At 58.0% G+C, this 13,987-nt stretch overlaps 1 protein-coding gene across 5 annotated transcripts in view; it reads left to right on the top strand.

The window, feature by feature from the left end:
• Positions 1–13,982, top strand: part of SMARCD3 (SWI/SNF related, matrix associated, actin dependent regulator of chromatin, subfamily d, member 3) — a 29,092-nt gene extending 15,110 nt beyond the window's left edge. The window contains exons 1-13 of one of the 5 annotated variants that reach the window (XM_010590081.3): positions 4,381–4,682; positions 7,437–7,648; positions 9,331–9,373; positions 10,144–10,266; positions 10,383–10,541; positions 10,734–10,829; positions 11,018–11,119; positions 11,384–11,545; positions 12,216–12,313; positions 12,479–12,614; positions 13,239–13,361; positions 13,489–13,590; positions 13,815–13,982. In XM_010590081.3, the coding sequence (XP_010588383.2) occupies positions 4,605–4,682; positions 7,437–7,648; positions 9,331–9,373; positions 10,144–10,266; positions 10,383–10,541; positions 10,734–10,829; positions 11,018–11,119; positions 11,384–11,545; positions 12,216–12,313; positions 12,479–12,614; positions 13,239–13,361; positions 13,489–13,590; positions 13,815–13,868 (1,488 nt within the window). In that variant the 5' untranslated portion in view covers positions 4,381–4,604 and the 3' untranslated portion in view covers positions 13,869–13,982. Of the gene's footprint in view, positions 1–4,369; positions 4,683–7,436; positions 7,649–9,330; positions 9,374–10,143; positions 10,267–10,382; positions 10,542–10,733; positions 10,830–11,017; positions 11,120–11,383; positions 11,546–12,215; positions 12,314–12,478; positions 12,615–13,238; positions 13,362–13,488 lie in introns of those variants that run through there. The other 4 variants (XM_003409808.4, XM_064275053.1, XM_064275054.1 and 1 more) reach the window with 4 other exon arrangements.
• The last annotated feature ends 5 nt before the right edge of the window (positions 13,983–13,987 follow it).

Genomic DNA, 13,987 nt, shown 5'->3' with positions numbered 1-13,987 from the left:
CAGGCCCGCAAGGACCGGAGAGATATTTGTAAGGGCCCTACAAAGGTATGTGTGATAAGGAACAAAGCAGCCACAGAGGGATGCATGGGGGAGAAGGCTGGGAAGAGGCGTCCCTGAGGCCTTCACAGAGAGGGTGGTGCTGATAGCAAGAGCAGAACCACTGCCTGCTCTGTGCCTGTCCCTCTGTCCGTGGGTGTCTTTGTACCTGTTTCTTTGTGTCTCTCTGGTGTCTGGCTTTCCTTCTCTCCCCCTCCCCTCCATCTGACTTGGTTCCTGTCTCTGTCTGATGGAATAATTGGATTTCAGAGTAGAAAGGGCCCTCAGAATCCTCTGACCCTGAGAAAGTTGAGGGACAGGGAGATACAGCGACTCACCCAAGGCCACACAGCTATGCTGGTGTCCTCCCTTTTCTTTGTTGCTGCGTGTGTTTGCAAAACTGACACAGAAAGGCAAAGTCACACCGAGACAGACAGCCCTAATAGCAGCAGCAGGAGTCCCAGCCCAGAACGTTCTCACATGGAAGGGCTCTGGGAGAGCAGGGGAGTAGCCAAAGGGGAGGCATATGACCTGATGCCCCTTCATTCATCTCTGGGGGCTGGGCAGGGCTCCAAGGTCTAGCCAGGGTGCCTTGGGCCTAGGGCCTGGGACTTAGACCAGGCAGGTCACTGGCATGTCCCGGGGTTTAGAGACTGGAGGGGAAACTGGGGGCCAGGGCCTAGAGGTTCTCAACACAGAAATGGAAAGGGTCTGTTAGCCCCAGAGCTTGAAGAGTCTCTCTTTCTTTCTCTCTCTTTCACACACACACACACCCCAACACCCCAACTCACAAGCATGCACGCCAGGATCTGTGAGGGTAATTCCATTCCGTGGGCATGCTATTTTGCTGGGGTCTAGGGTCGCTAGAGTCGGAATCCACTCGATGGCACTGGGTTTGGTTTTTTGGTTTTAGGGGAAGGGACGGTAGTGACAGGTCTGTCCGAAGCAGTCCTTTCCCCTTCAGTCTCCATTTCCTTTGTTCCTTCTTCCCCTCCTCTCCTTCCAGCCTGCCTTCTCCCCTTCCAGCCGGCCCCTTGCGCCCTCCTCCCGCCCTTCCCCTTGCCCTGGCCTGCGTCCCCGCATCGGGACTTCCACAGAAGCTGGGGACGGGGGGACCGGCCCGCCAAGGCCTTGGTGGCGGTCTTCCGAAGGGAAGGAGTTAAGTGCCCGCATCCCTCCCCCTCCGCCCGTGCCGCCGCGGAGTCCTGCCGCTAGGCCCCGGGCTGACCTTCACCGCGAGGCCGGCGCGCATGCCCGGCCGGCGCCGCTGCCCGCCCGGGGTCCGCGCCCGGGCGGAGGAGCCCGCGCCCTGCCCGCCACGGCGGCGGCGGCGGTGGCGGCGGCGGCGGCGGCGGGGGCGCGCCATCCCGTCCCGGCAGGCCACGGCCGCATCTCCTGCGTGGAGAGAGGCGCGTTGCCATTTGGTGCCGGCGGTGCTCAGCGAGGGAAGGGGAGATGGGGGGACGGCAGGGGGGACTCCGGCTCCGGCCGGCGCGACGTCGGCCGGCCGAGCCAGGCGCCTCTGCCGGACACCCGGCACCCTGCTGCCCGGAGTGCTGCCATTTAGACTGGGGGACGGGCCGCCCGTGGGATCTGGGCTTTCCTGGTCAGCCGAAGCCTGCAGCAGGCTACGCTGGAGCGTCCTTCTGGGCCAGGCTCTTGGGGAGCTGGCCCCTGCTCTCTCCGCCTCAGCTTTTTGGTCTGAAGGCTGCCCGTGTCCGCACAACCATGGTCGCCCAAGTAAAAGCAGCATGCACACAAGTCTGCTGGCGCGTGCTTCGTGAATTCGGGCCTCTGTGAGTGTGAGGTGGAAGTGGTCAGGGTGTGCCCATGTGTGTAAACCCCTGTGCTCCTTCCTGTCCGCCTGCATCTGCATTAGCGTGTGTGTGCATGGGGAGCGGAGAGGGGCAGGCATTGTGTATCTGTGCGCGAATAAGGACGTTTCCCAGCGGAGCAAAACCAGTAGAGGCCGCAGGAGAAGGCCTGATCCTGACACTGGGAGGGGGGGCTTGTACCTGTGAACTTGAGTGACACTCCCCAGCATCTCCCCACTGTCATCACAGCCCTTGGTTCAACCACCTCCCACAACCCCCTCCACCGCCAAGATCAGTTAATTACCGCCCATCCTCAAGACTTGATCTCGGAGTCTCCCAACCCCATCACAAACGTGGGGTGCTCCCACCCTCCTCATGCTTCTCCCTCAGCTCCCAACTGCCCAAGCTGGAGTGTCTGTCCCACCTCTTGTACTGACTTCTTCCTCTCTAAAGAGGAGCTGAGAGCTCTGAGCTTTGCGCAAAGCCTAGACGTGTCTACCCTCCCATTCCACCAAACCTCCAAGGCCAGTTGATTTAGCATGTTCATGCTAGAAGCACCCACAGGGGCTGGCGGTGGCCAGTGTGAACTCCATCCGCTGGTCCACAGAGTTTTGAGTGTTCGCAAATGTCATCAGGCAGCATTTGTATTATCGAGTCCCTGTGCCCAGGCATGGGGGTAAGAGTGGGACTTACAGACCAGTCCCTGACTTCAGGGAGCGGCAGCCTATTCAGTAACACCAAACCTAACACACATGAAGTACAGGGCACATCATTCGTCACCCCAGTGCCAATGCACGGGGCAGTGTGGATGGACAACAGGCCTTCAGAGAAAAGACAGATCCATGTGAACAAGCGGGATCTGGGAAGGCTTCCTGGAGGAGCTATGGCCTGAGCCAGCTTTAAAGGATGGGTGTGATGTGGACCAAGGGGAGGTGGAGGGCATTCCAGGCAAAAGCATGGGAGAGCAGAGGCTTAGAAAGGGAATCAGGGTGGACATTTGGAGAGTAGTGGGTAGACCGGAGCTTTGGCAGTGTGCCCCCCAGGTTACCAGCAGCCACTTCCATGGCCTGTGGCCAATGGAGGCCCCCCACCAGGGCCCATTCTCTCTGTATGTGGGTCTGGAGGAGATTTGGTAAGAAGGGGGTCTCTAGATCCCCTGCCAAGCCAGGGGTAGAGGAGGGGCACCCTGGATCCGGATACCCTCTCTGGCCCTCTGGGGCATTGGTGGGGGCTCATAGATGGACAGAGGCAGCAGGGAGCAAAGCCAGGGTCCAGGGTAAGTCAGGCTTCAGGCAGCAAAGACCTGGGCAGCACACTGCCCTGTTCTCTTTGTTCCGTGTGTGGAAGGTATGGTGGAGGGTTGAGGGTCAGGAGCCCCTTTGGTGTAGTAACAGGTCTTCAGAGGAGAACTGCTAAGCAGTTTTCCAACAAACTCCCCCAGGCACTGCCCCGCCCTCACCTGGATCTGGACGGCACAGCCCCACGAAGCTGTCAGGTTGATCCAAAGCTTGCCTCAAAACCCCACGGAGAGGATGAGAGAGAGGTGTGGCCTTTGGGAGCATGGGCGGGGCCGGGCTCCAGCCTGGGGAGCTACGGTTTGCCCCTCCTGTTTCCTGTCCCTTCTCCACCCCCACACCACCCCTTCTGGGGTTCCCTCATAGCCGCAGCCCCTGTTTTCTCGGGTCTTGAAGGTGGCCCCACCATCTCCAGCTGTCCCAGCTCCTCCAGGTCCACACCCATACCCCACAGCCAGGCCAGAGTGATGCTTGCCTCATTCTTTCCACCCACCCCGGCTCCCAGCCTTCCCTCGCATTTTCTCTTCCTGTTCTCATGAGCTCCATCCCTGTCCCTCTTTCCCAGATACTTCCCCTATTGCCCTCACTTTCTCACATAGCGACAAAGACTCACATACCCAGAAATAGACTCACACAGAGCTGAAAGGCAGGGCCGGTGTCATGCCACACACACACACACACACGCACACACACGCACACACTCACACACCAGAGGCTTTCATGGAGGGAGACACATAGAAAAGGCATTTGTCTGTACACACACCTAAATAGCCACAGCGCCTTGCCCACAGAGGGGATAAGCACACGCTGTGCGAGACAAGGGCACACACATCCGTGGACATGAGACCGCCGCCTTGGCAGGCACCGCACTGCCCCTCGCCCGATGCAGGAGGACAGGCCTCCTCCAGGCGCAGTCCCCCCCACCCATCCCCCCAGTCCTTGCCAGTGAATGTTCCCGCACTGGCCTGCCAGGTCTCTGGGGAAAGGGCTTCAGAAATGCAGAAGGAGCCACTGGGGGGAAAGTTGGAACGGGCTGTTCCCTGCCTGGCTCTGCCGGCGAAGTCCCTCCCTGAGAGGGCCACTTGCCGCGGAGAGAGCCCGCGGGGCCGCCCCGCCCGCCGCCTCGCAGACCGGCCGCAGTCGGCTCCGCGCCTCTCGCTTATCTGCGCGCTGTTTGCACGGCGAGGGCTGCAGGCCGGCTCTCCGGCGGCCGAGTAAACAGCGCGCGGGCGCCCGGACTATTTCTGTCTTATCGGCGCAGGAATGCGGCAGCGGCGGCGGCGCACGGGCGGCGTGGCCGTGGGCCGTCAGGGCAGCCCTGAAGGGGCCCTCCCCGCCCGGCTCGAGTAGAAGTGTGAGCGCCCAGCAGGACTCGGAGGGAGAGTTGGAGGAAAAAAGGCAGAAAGGGGAAAGAAAGAGGAAGAGAGAGTGAGTGAGCTCCGCCGCGGAGCCCACCCCGATGGCCGCGGACGAAGTTACCGGAGGGGCGCGCAAAGCCACGAAAAGCAAACTTTTTGAGTTTCTAGTCCATGGGGTGGTGAGTGGGGGAAAGTTAGCGGGGGAGGGTGCGTGAGCTGGCGCGGGCTGAATGGAGGGATGGCCGGGAGGGGCCAAGGCGGCCCGCGCTCTCGCCCCCAGCCCAATCCCGGCCTGTGCCCGCGCCCTGGCACGTGAACACGTCGGCAGGCAGGCGGCCGGCCGGCCGGCCAGCCGGGGATGGGCGCGCAGGCGGGAAAGGGAGAGGCGTTTGCCTGGGATCTTGTCAGGGGCTGGAGGTGGGACTTGGGGAGTGTCCCAAGTAGGGGGCCCCTTGAGTATCAGACACGGTGTCTTCCCTTCTTATCCGTGTGGACCCAGGTTTTTCCCCTGCCCTGGGGGCGGGGTGGGGGCTATGGCATTGACTGAGCTGGGCTGTCTATTCATCGTTGGGACAGTGTCTCTCACTGTATCTTGGGAACAAGGAGCAGGTGACCCTGGAGCACTGTGGCAAGAAACTGCTATGAATGCCCTCCGCATCCGCATCCTGGCAGAGGGTTATGGGGCTTTACTGGGGGTCTCTTTCATCAGGGTCAGCTAGAGGCCCTTTCTAGGGGCAGACCCCTATTAAGGGGCCTGAGGGACCCCTTGCAGAAGTGGATGTTTTCCAAGCCTCAAAGGTGTGAAGGAAGGCCTAAAGATCAGGGGGACGGAGCAGCAGGATGCTGTCACAGGGAGGCAGCCAAGGCATATAGGGAGCCCAGGGCAACCAGGAGGCTGAGCTGAGTCAGCAGGGGCCAGGCTGGGTGTGAAGAGGGCTGTGAGAATGGGAGGGGATGACTAGGGAGATGGTAGGGGCTCCAGCATGGGTGGCAGGGGGAGGGGTTGGAAGTTGGGTGTACAGGAAGCAGACAGGTTTACTATGGCTGAATTTGTCTGTGACCCCAAGGAAGGCATTTTGTCAGTGAAGGAGGCCAGAGTCCCTAGAATCTTGGCCTTTTGTGGAGGTGGCCTGCTGGCTGGAACCGTCTCTGAGGATTCTGGAAGCCTCGAAGCCTCCATCTCGGGCCTCATCAGCACATCACTGAGTACCTGGCCTTGATGAATGGGGAGAACAACTGATAGAGAGGAGGTGCTTCCCTGGGGCAGTCTGTCCTCCAGCCCCGGGATCTCTGGGGGTAACTTCCTGAGAGAGGGTGTCAGCCAGCCAAGTTAACAGTACAAACCTTGCTGCTTGGGGGTGGGAGTCCCTTTAAAAAGGTCCCTCAAGGAGGGGAGAGGTAATATATGTGAATTTCTTATATGACCACCTTAAAGCTTCAGTTTTGGGGTGCCTCTGAGCCCCCACAGCCTACCCCAACTCCCAGGGACCAATCTATGCTGGGGAACTGGGCTGCTGCCACCCTGGAGGTGTGAGTGACAGGGTCAGGTGGGACAGGGGAGGCAGACACATGCACAGGCAGGTTTCACCATGGGAGAGATGGGCAGAGACAGCTGGCTGGCTGGGATGGGAGGTTAGGGCTAGGCTTGACGGGACAGGAGGGACAGCTGGCAGTTGAAGGGGGCACAAGCCCAGGGTCAGGGCGTCTCCTCGCGTTTAGTGGCAGCTGTAGTCCTCTGGGTGAAGCGGTAGTGCTCAAATGATGAGGACGGGGAGCCTCTGCATTCCTGCTTCCTGGTCCCCTTCCTTGCTCTCTTTACCCGTCCGCATTCCACCCACCCTTTACGTTTTGGCCCCTGAAACTCCCTCTGGCCCTCCCTAGCCCCTCTTCTGGAATCTGGACAATTGGGGCTGACAAGCCCATGGAACACTGCACTTGATGCATTTGCATCTCATTTACATTCTATCTGACCACCCAGGGATTGCTGACCTCATCTCCTTCTCCATGTGCCCCCCACCCCACCCCACTGTGCACCCTGACTTCTGACCTCACTGGGTAGGCTTGAAAGGTAGAGGAGGTCCATAAGGATGGGACCTTCCCTGTTGATCTCAGCGGACAGCAAGAGAGGGATGGATGTAAGACCTACCCCAGGCCCACTGGCAGCCCCTTCTCTAGTCCTCTGACCCCTCCCCTCCCAATCGCAGCATCCTGGCAGGTCTGACCTGAGCCCAGGCTTCGCAGAGACAAGGTCAGCTCCTGCTCTGCCTTCAGTCTTCACCCTGGGAGCAAATTATGGGGGTGGGTTAAGTTAGTGAAGCTAACTGGTACCTGAGTATGGGGACTGGGAGTCAGTCCCAAGGGAGTGGGATTGAGCAGGGGCGCAGAGAGATGGGGGGTCGAGATGAGGAGAGGTGAGTGCAAGGCCAAATAGCCAGCGAGTGAGGGTGGGGAGGAGTGCTAGGAAGGGGCGGCAGCAGTCAGAGCAGCCACAGCAACAGCAGAAGCCCCAGCCCCCTCAGAAAACAGGGGTCTGTTCGCCTCTACCGGGATGAGCTTCGTGACCTTGGCTAGGTCGCTTTTCTCCTTGAGCCCCAGTTGCCTCATCTGTCAAGTGGGGAAGAAAGCCCGTGCTCCGTCTGCCTCACAGAGGAGCCTGTGGATGTGAAAATATGCTTTAAAAAGGTTGAAAGGCGCCATTCATATTCATTTTTGTGGTCCCTCCTGCATCTCGCATCTCGGGGCACGGGCGCCCTGTGTCTCTGCCTGACTCCAGTTAGCTTCCTGCAGCGAGACGCAAAGCCACCTCCTCCCAAGCTGCGCGCGTCCGGGCGCCCCTGCCCCTCTGCCGCCCGCGGGATCGGGTCGCCCACGGGGGTCTCGGGGAGGGGCCTGGCCTCACGCGGCGCCTGTTTCTGCTCTACCTCCGCCCCCAGCGCCCCGGGATGCCGTCCGGAGCCCGGATGCCCCACCAGGGGGCGCCCATGGGCCCCCCGGGCTCCCCGTACATGGGCAGCCCCGCCGTGCGCCCCGGCCTGGCCCCCGCGGGCATGGAGCCCGCCCGCAAGCGAGCAGCGCCCCCGCCCGGGCAGAGCCAGGCGCAAAGCCAGGGCCAGCCTGTGCCCACGGCGCCCGCGCGGAGCCGCAGGTAAGTGGGGCCGCGGGGGGCGGGGGTCGAAGGGGCGAGGAAGAAGGATAACCGGGAACGGGTCATCCCTGCTGGGGTGCCCTCAGGGGAGTGTGTTTAACCGAGAAGCTGGGGGCACGAGTCGTTTCCTTTGTGTTCCCACAGTGGAGTCCGTCTGGAGCCGCTGGCAGCCAGTGCCCCTTCCCTGCATGCGCCCCTTGCCCTTCTCTGTGTCACCTGCCCAGTCCCTCTGTCTACCCCTTACCCCCAGGTTTTGGGTGATGCTTCGGCCTTTGGGGCGGGGGCTGGGCTGGCAGTAGGACTGAGGGCAGTAGCTTTAGCACTGCGTTTCTCAAAGTGTGGTTCTCCAGTCCACCTTTCTTAGAAGTCCCTGGCTTGGCTATTAAAAATGCCCACTCCATAGCTTCTAAATCTGAATCCCTGGGGATGGGGCGGGGCCGGAAAATCTGACCTGTGGGTGGGTGGTCCAAGAACCCCTCTCTGCCCAGTCATGCTCTCAGGTGATTCTAGGCTCTCAAAAGGTGAGGAACCCCTATAATCCGTCCTCTGGACCCACCTGGGCCCCCTGGTGTCACCCCAAAAGTCTCTGCTGGCACCCGGTGAGAAAGACTCCCCTCTGGGTTTCAGTATGTAGCCAAACACAATGCTTCCCTTTGCACAACAGATGAATTTTATCTCATTATTAAATAATATTTTTACACGTCAAGGAAAGCCAACCATTTATAGCAATCCCATGATTTTGTACAGGAAATAATAATTGCCTGATTTATCTGTGTAAATGGAGAGTTTCACGAAGCATACCTTTAATGAAAGCTTGTCTAGCGCTCTGAACTGGGAGGGGCAGCGGCTGAGAGCACCACATGGGGTCACTATGGAGCTGTCCTCCAGCCTGCGCTCTTGTCTCTTGACCTACCAAGGTTTTTCTGGGGTGGCTTTGGGAGTCAGAAGCAGCTAGTGGGTCAGGAAGAGCCCCCATGCCAGATGCTCCCCCAGGCCCAGCCAGCACAGTCCAGTTATCTAGTCCCCAGCCCTCAGCCACCCCACACAGGAGAGCATGCACACACACTTTGTCTCTGGATTCGCATGGGTGTGGTGTGTCCCTTGCCATGTTGGCAGGTGGTCCAAAGGCAGGAGCACCCCTCTGCCTGTCAGCGTCCCCTTCCAAGCCCAGGTGCAGGGCTACAAGTCCTTACCAGCTTCACACCATCACCTCCTGCTTCAGGGGAGTTGGCTCCCCTCCCTCTTAGCTCAAGCCGCCTTGGAACTTGAACATGCAGCCCTGCTTAGCCAAAAAAAAAAAAAAAGTCCTCAGAACCTGGTCTCCCTCTGCTGGTTCCCCTTTCCTCCCCAGCTCCCCTCAAACACTCCTGCAGCTCCTATTTTTCGGCAGCACCTCCCCAGCCCAGTCCCTCCTGAGTCTAAATTTCTCTGGCCCCGTAGATGTGGTGGGGTGGGTAGCAGGGGCTCCCAGGCCGCAGGACAGATAGGTCACTTCTGCACCCCCAGAGGGGAACCTAGTGCCAGTTCCGCACACCACCGCCATAGCTCCTCAGGCGGGCAGACGAGCGGGCTGTGGGAACCCCAGCCAGGCGGGCGGAGATGTCGGGGACAATTTAGCAGGTGGCCTCGTTACTCCCAGATCTGTCGCCATGGTAACCTGGTTTTCTTTAAAAAATGTACAGTGCCAAGAGGAGGAAGATGGCTGACAAAATCCTCCCTCAAAGGGTGAGTGCCTTTCACAGCAGCCCCCAGCCCGCCCCCACCCACCCTTTGCTGCTCCGCCCTCCCCTCCCCTCTCAGGAGCAAAGCTTCAGTGTCACAGTCACTTTCACTTTTTGTTTAAAAAGCTAATTAAGAAGCGAGCCTCCCCAGGCCAGAGGGAGGGGGTGGGGCAGAGAGAAATAACGGAGCTGTGAGGGATAGAAAGCTGGGCCTGGGGTTCAGTGGACTGAACTCCAGCCGTCCTAAGACATGAAAGCTGGAACAAAGAGGGGACAAGAGCTGGGGGTCAGATGCTGGCAGGTGGAACAAGAGGAATGGAAGCTGGCCGGAGGCGCCACAGGCCCAGGCTGAGCCGGCTCAGACCTCAGTGCAGGGACTGGAGGAGGCAGCAGGGCAGACAAGCAATGCTACCCCCAACTGCCTCAGGGACCGCGGAGCCTGGAGCCACTTTGCAGGGACCAAGGGAAGCCCAGCGGCCAGAGCACAGTGGAAGATGAGGCAGTTTCACCCTCTTGGTGGCCCACAGTTGCTACCACCTCTCCTAGTGATGAAATGGAATGAGCCTCCCTAGAGGGAGAAGCAGTTTCTCTCTCTGCAAGTTGAGGGCCCTACTGGTGGATATGGAATCCTGGGGAGAGGTCTTATTCTCAGTCACCCTGGAACTGGACGACTCCCCTCCCTTCTTTGTGCCCTGGGATGGCATGGCTGACACGCCCACAGGCAACATTACAGGGTTTGCAGAGCCCTGATTCCCTGCCTGGCTCCTCCTGCAGATTCGGGAGCTGGTCCCAGAGTCCCAGGCATACATGGACCTCCTAGCATTTGAGAGGAAACTGGATCAGACCATCATGCGGAAGCGGGTGGACATCCAGGAGGCTCTGAAGAGGCCAATGAAGGTGCTTCAGTCTGGGGGCAGAAAAGGGCTCTAAGTGCTGTTCCCAAAATGGCGGCCAGGTTTGCCCTGGGGTGGGACCACAGTATCCACTCTGTACTACATTCCTCATTTCCACAGCAAAAGCGGAAGCTGCGTCTTTATATCTCCAATACTTTTAACCCCGCGAAACCTGATGCTGAGGATTCAGACGGCAGCATTGCCTCCTGGGAGCTGCGGGTGGAGGGGAAGCTCCTGGATGACGTACGTCCTGGCCCAGGTCTCTCCAGGTGTCCTGGGGTGGGTATGGGGCTGAGTTGAGCAACAGAATTTAAGTGTGTGCTAGGGGCGGGTGGGCCGAGAGACATTATGGATAAAGAGGACTGTATCTATCCTTGCTGCCCTGCCCTACCAGCCCGCCCCTCTCAACTCGTCCTCCTTCTGTCCCCATGGTCCCTGTTCTGCCCCCACGGTCCCTCTTCTGCCCCACAGCCCAGCAAGCAGAAGCGGAAGTTCTCTTCCTTCTTCAAGAGTTTGGTCATTGAGCTGGACAAAGACCTCTATGGTCCTGACAACCACCTAGTTGAGGTAAGACTAAGACCCTTTCTGCCTTTGACCACTACCCCCACCACAGGCCCAAGTCCCTGGGACACCTAGACCAGAATCCCCACCAACTCTAAGGGGCTCACAGATTTAGACCAGGGACCACTCTGGTGCCGTAGGCCCCACCAGCCTAATGGGCCTGTGTTGTGACCCAACTCTTATCCCCTGCACAGTGGCACCGGACACCCACCACCCAGGAGACAGATGGGTTCCAGGTGAAGCGGCCGGGGGACCTGAGCGTGCGCTGCACCCTGCTCCTCATGCTGGACTACCAGGTCTGTGCCAGCCACTGCTGCCCACACCACATGAAGCCACCCATGCTGGGCATAGCCAGCGCCAGCCTCCCCCTTTCTTTCTAGACAGGGTGGGCCTAGGCCTCAAAGCTGTGCTTCCTGAGACCACATTCTCCTTCCTCCATCCTCCTCCTCCAGAAGCATGTTTCCAAGGAGCCCAGTCAACACATTTCTCAGCCCCAAGCTGCCTGGCCCTGAGTTCTTCCCACCTCTCTTTATCTCATTTTCATGGCCACCCTCCCCCAGCCTCCCCAGTTCAAGTTGGACCCCCGCCTGGCCCGGCTGCTGGGACTGCACACACAGAGCCGTTCAGCCATCGTCCAGGCCCTGTGGCAGTATGTGAAGACCAACAGGCTGCAGGACTCCCACGACAAGGAATACATCAATGGAGACAAGTATTTCCAGCAGGTAACCTCTCTCCTGAACCCAGGGAGCAGGGAGCAGACAGAGTTACAAGCAGGGGAAGGACTTCGCCTAAGGTAACACCACCCCTCTACTCTAGACTCCCGAGTTCCAGAAACGGGACATAGTCATGGTTTTGGGGCCAAGAGTCCGAGGGCTCTCATCACCCTGGGGCAGTTAAGAAAACCAAATTGCATGAAAGTGATTTGACAAAATTCTACCAAAGTAGAGATGATCATTATCAGTGCATTTCTTTCTAAGTACACACAGCAGATAAGCCCGATGAGTGAATGTAGCAGCTGACATTTATCGAGCACTCCCCCACGTGCCAGGCTCTGTTCCACGCACCCCACACGTATTGATTCATTCACTTCTCATAGCAGCCCTGTGAGGTAGAGACTTATCCCCATCCCAGAGAAGAGGAAACTTGCTCAAGGTTACACAGAAGTGTGGGAACAGGGTTTACACCTAGGCAGATAGCCCAAGCTCTCAATCACTACACCACACTGACCCTTTCCCTTGTTTACCACCACCACCCCAGTCCTATCCACGAGCAATGAGCAAACAGACTTGGTCCAAGCTTCTTGTGACCTTTCCAGAACGGAAGGATCTAGAACTACAGTTTTGCTCTCTTCAAGCACAGCAATGATTTCTCTTCCTGACTCTCCTGCTTCAGATTTTTGATTGTCCCCGACTGAAGTTTTCTGAGATTCCCCAGCGCCTCACAGCTCTGCTGTTGCCTCCTGACCCAATTGTCATCAACCATGTCATCAGGTGAGATGACCCCACCTTGCTCCTCAGACCAGAGAATCATCTTATCCCTGCCTTCCCTGTCCCTCCTTCTCCCTTCCACCTCCCCTGCCCCTTGGATCTGCCCAGCCCTGTGTCTGTGCCCTCTGTGGGGACATCTTGGAACCAAGGGCTGTACTTCCCTGGCAGTGTGGACCCATCAGACCAGAAGAAGACGGCATGCTATGACATTGATGTGGAGGTGGAGGAGCCACTGAAGGGGCAGATGAGCAGCTTCCTCCTGTCCACGGCCAATCAGCAGGAAATCAGTGCTCTGGACAGTAAGGTGCGGCCAGAGTTCAGAGCTGACATAGGGCATTAACCCAGAAATGAGAAAGTACAGACTTAGAATGGGCACAGGTTAGCTCATAAAATACACAACATCACCCGTGAGTACTGTGCTCTTAAAAAAAATCAGCTATATGAGACCAATGGTCAACATTTACCCTAAAGCAAAGATGAGAAGGTAAGGCAGGGCAGGGAAGCTAGATTAATAGAAACCAAACAAGCAGAATGGAAACAATGATGAGAATGTTGACACATTGTTAAAAATGTAACCAATGTCACTGAACAATAGGCATACAAATTTTTAAATAAAACCTAATTTTCTGTGTAAACTTTCACCAAAAACAAAATACTTAAAAAAAAAAACAGACTGGGCATGGGCCTATAGGCCTATGGAGAGAAAGGCGACAAATGGCCCTTCCGTTGCTACTTGGAGCTCAACCTCATTCAAAGTGTAATTCTGCCCCTGCCCCCTTCCTTGGGACATTAGCAGAATCGGGCTCTGAGGGATTGCCCTTCAAATGAACAGGGGTAAATCCCCCCTCTACTTCTCACCATCTTCCTTTCGCCCTTCTCTCCCATATCACCAAGGCCAGCTTGAAAGCATCTGTCTTTCCACCTGTAGATCCATGAGACAATTGAGTCCATAAACCAGCTCAAGATCCAGAGGGACTTCATGCTAAGCTTCTCCAGGGACCCCAAAGGCTATGTCCAAGACCTGCTCCGCTCCCAGAGCCGGGACCTCAAGGTAAAGACGGAGACTTGGGAATTACCGGAGTAGAAGACAAGCACGTTTGCAAAGACAGTAAATGCTGTACACAGGTGAAGGGTGGGTGACTCTGGGTTTAGGGCTGACCATCACTGCTCCCTCCTAGGTGATGACAGATGTAACAGGCAACCCTGAAGAGGAACGCCGGGCTGAGTTCTACCATCAGCCCTGGTCCCAGGAAGCAGTCAGCCGCTACTTCTACTGCAAGGTAGGGCAGACTCTCGTACCCCAGACTCGCTCTCTCCTCCACTACAGGAGAAACTGCCCTCCTCAGATTTGCCAGTTGCCCTTGCCCACTCTGCATGGTGACTTTCCCACCACACCCCCCTCCACCAGGGAGGAGCTCTCCCGAGGCAAGGGGTAGTCAGCAGGTGGGCTGGTTCTGCTCCCTCACCAGGAATGCCATAACCTGCTCCTACCCTTTCTCTAAAGATCCAGCAGCGCAGGCAGGAACTGGAGCAGTCACTGGTTGTGCGCAACACCTAGGAGTCCCCTCTGAATAAGCACCACTCTGGACCTTCAGGGCTGGGGCCTATTCCCGACTCCTCTGACACCTCTGTGTGAGGCTGGGGCACTGGATTAAAGGTCATTCATCTAATAGCAGC

The sequence above is a fragment of the Loxodonta africana genome, chromosome 22 (assembly GCF_030014295.1).
Source record: "Loxodonta africana isolate mLoxAfr1 chromosome 22, mLoxAfr1.hap2, whole genome shotgun sequence".
In the NCBI taxonomy this organism is placed as follows: Eukaryota; Metazoa; Chordata; class Mammalia; order Proboscidea; family Elephantidae; genus Loxodonta; species Loxodonta africana.
Note: the sequence above shows the minus strand (reverse complement) of the source record. Positions and strands in the feature narration are given on the sequence as shown.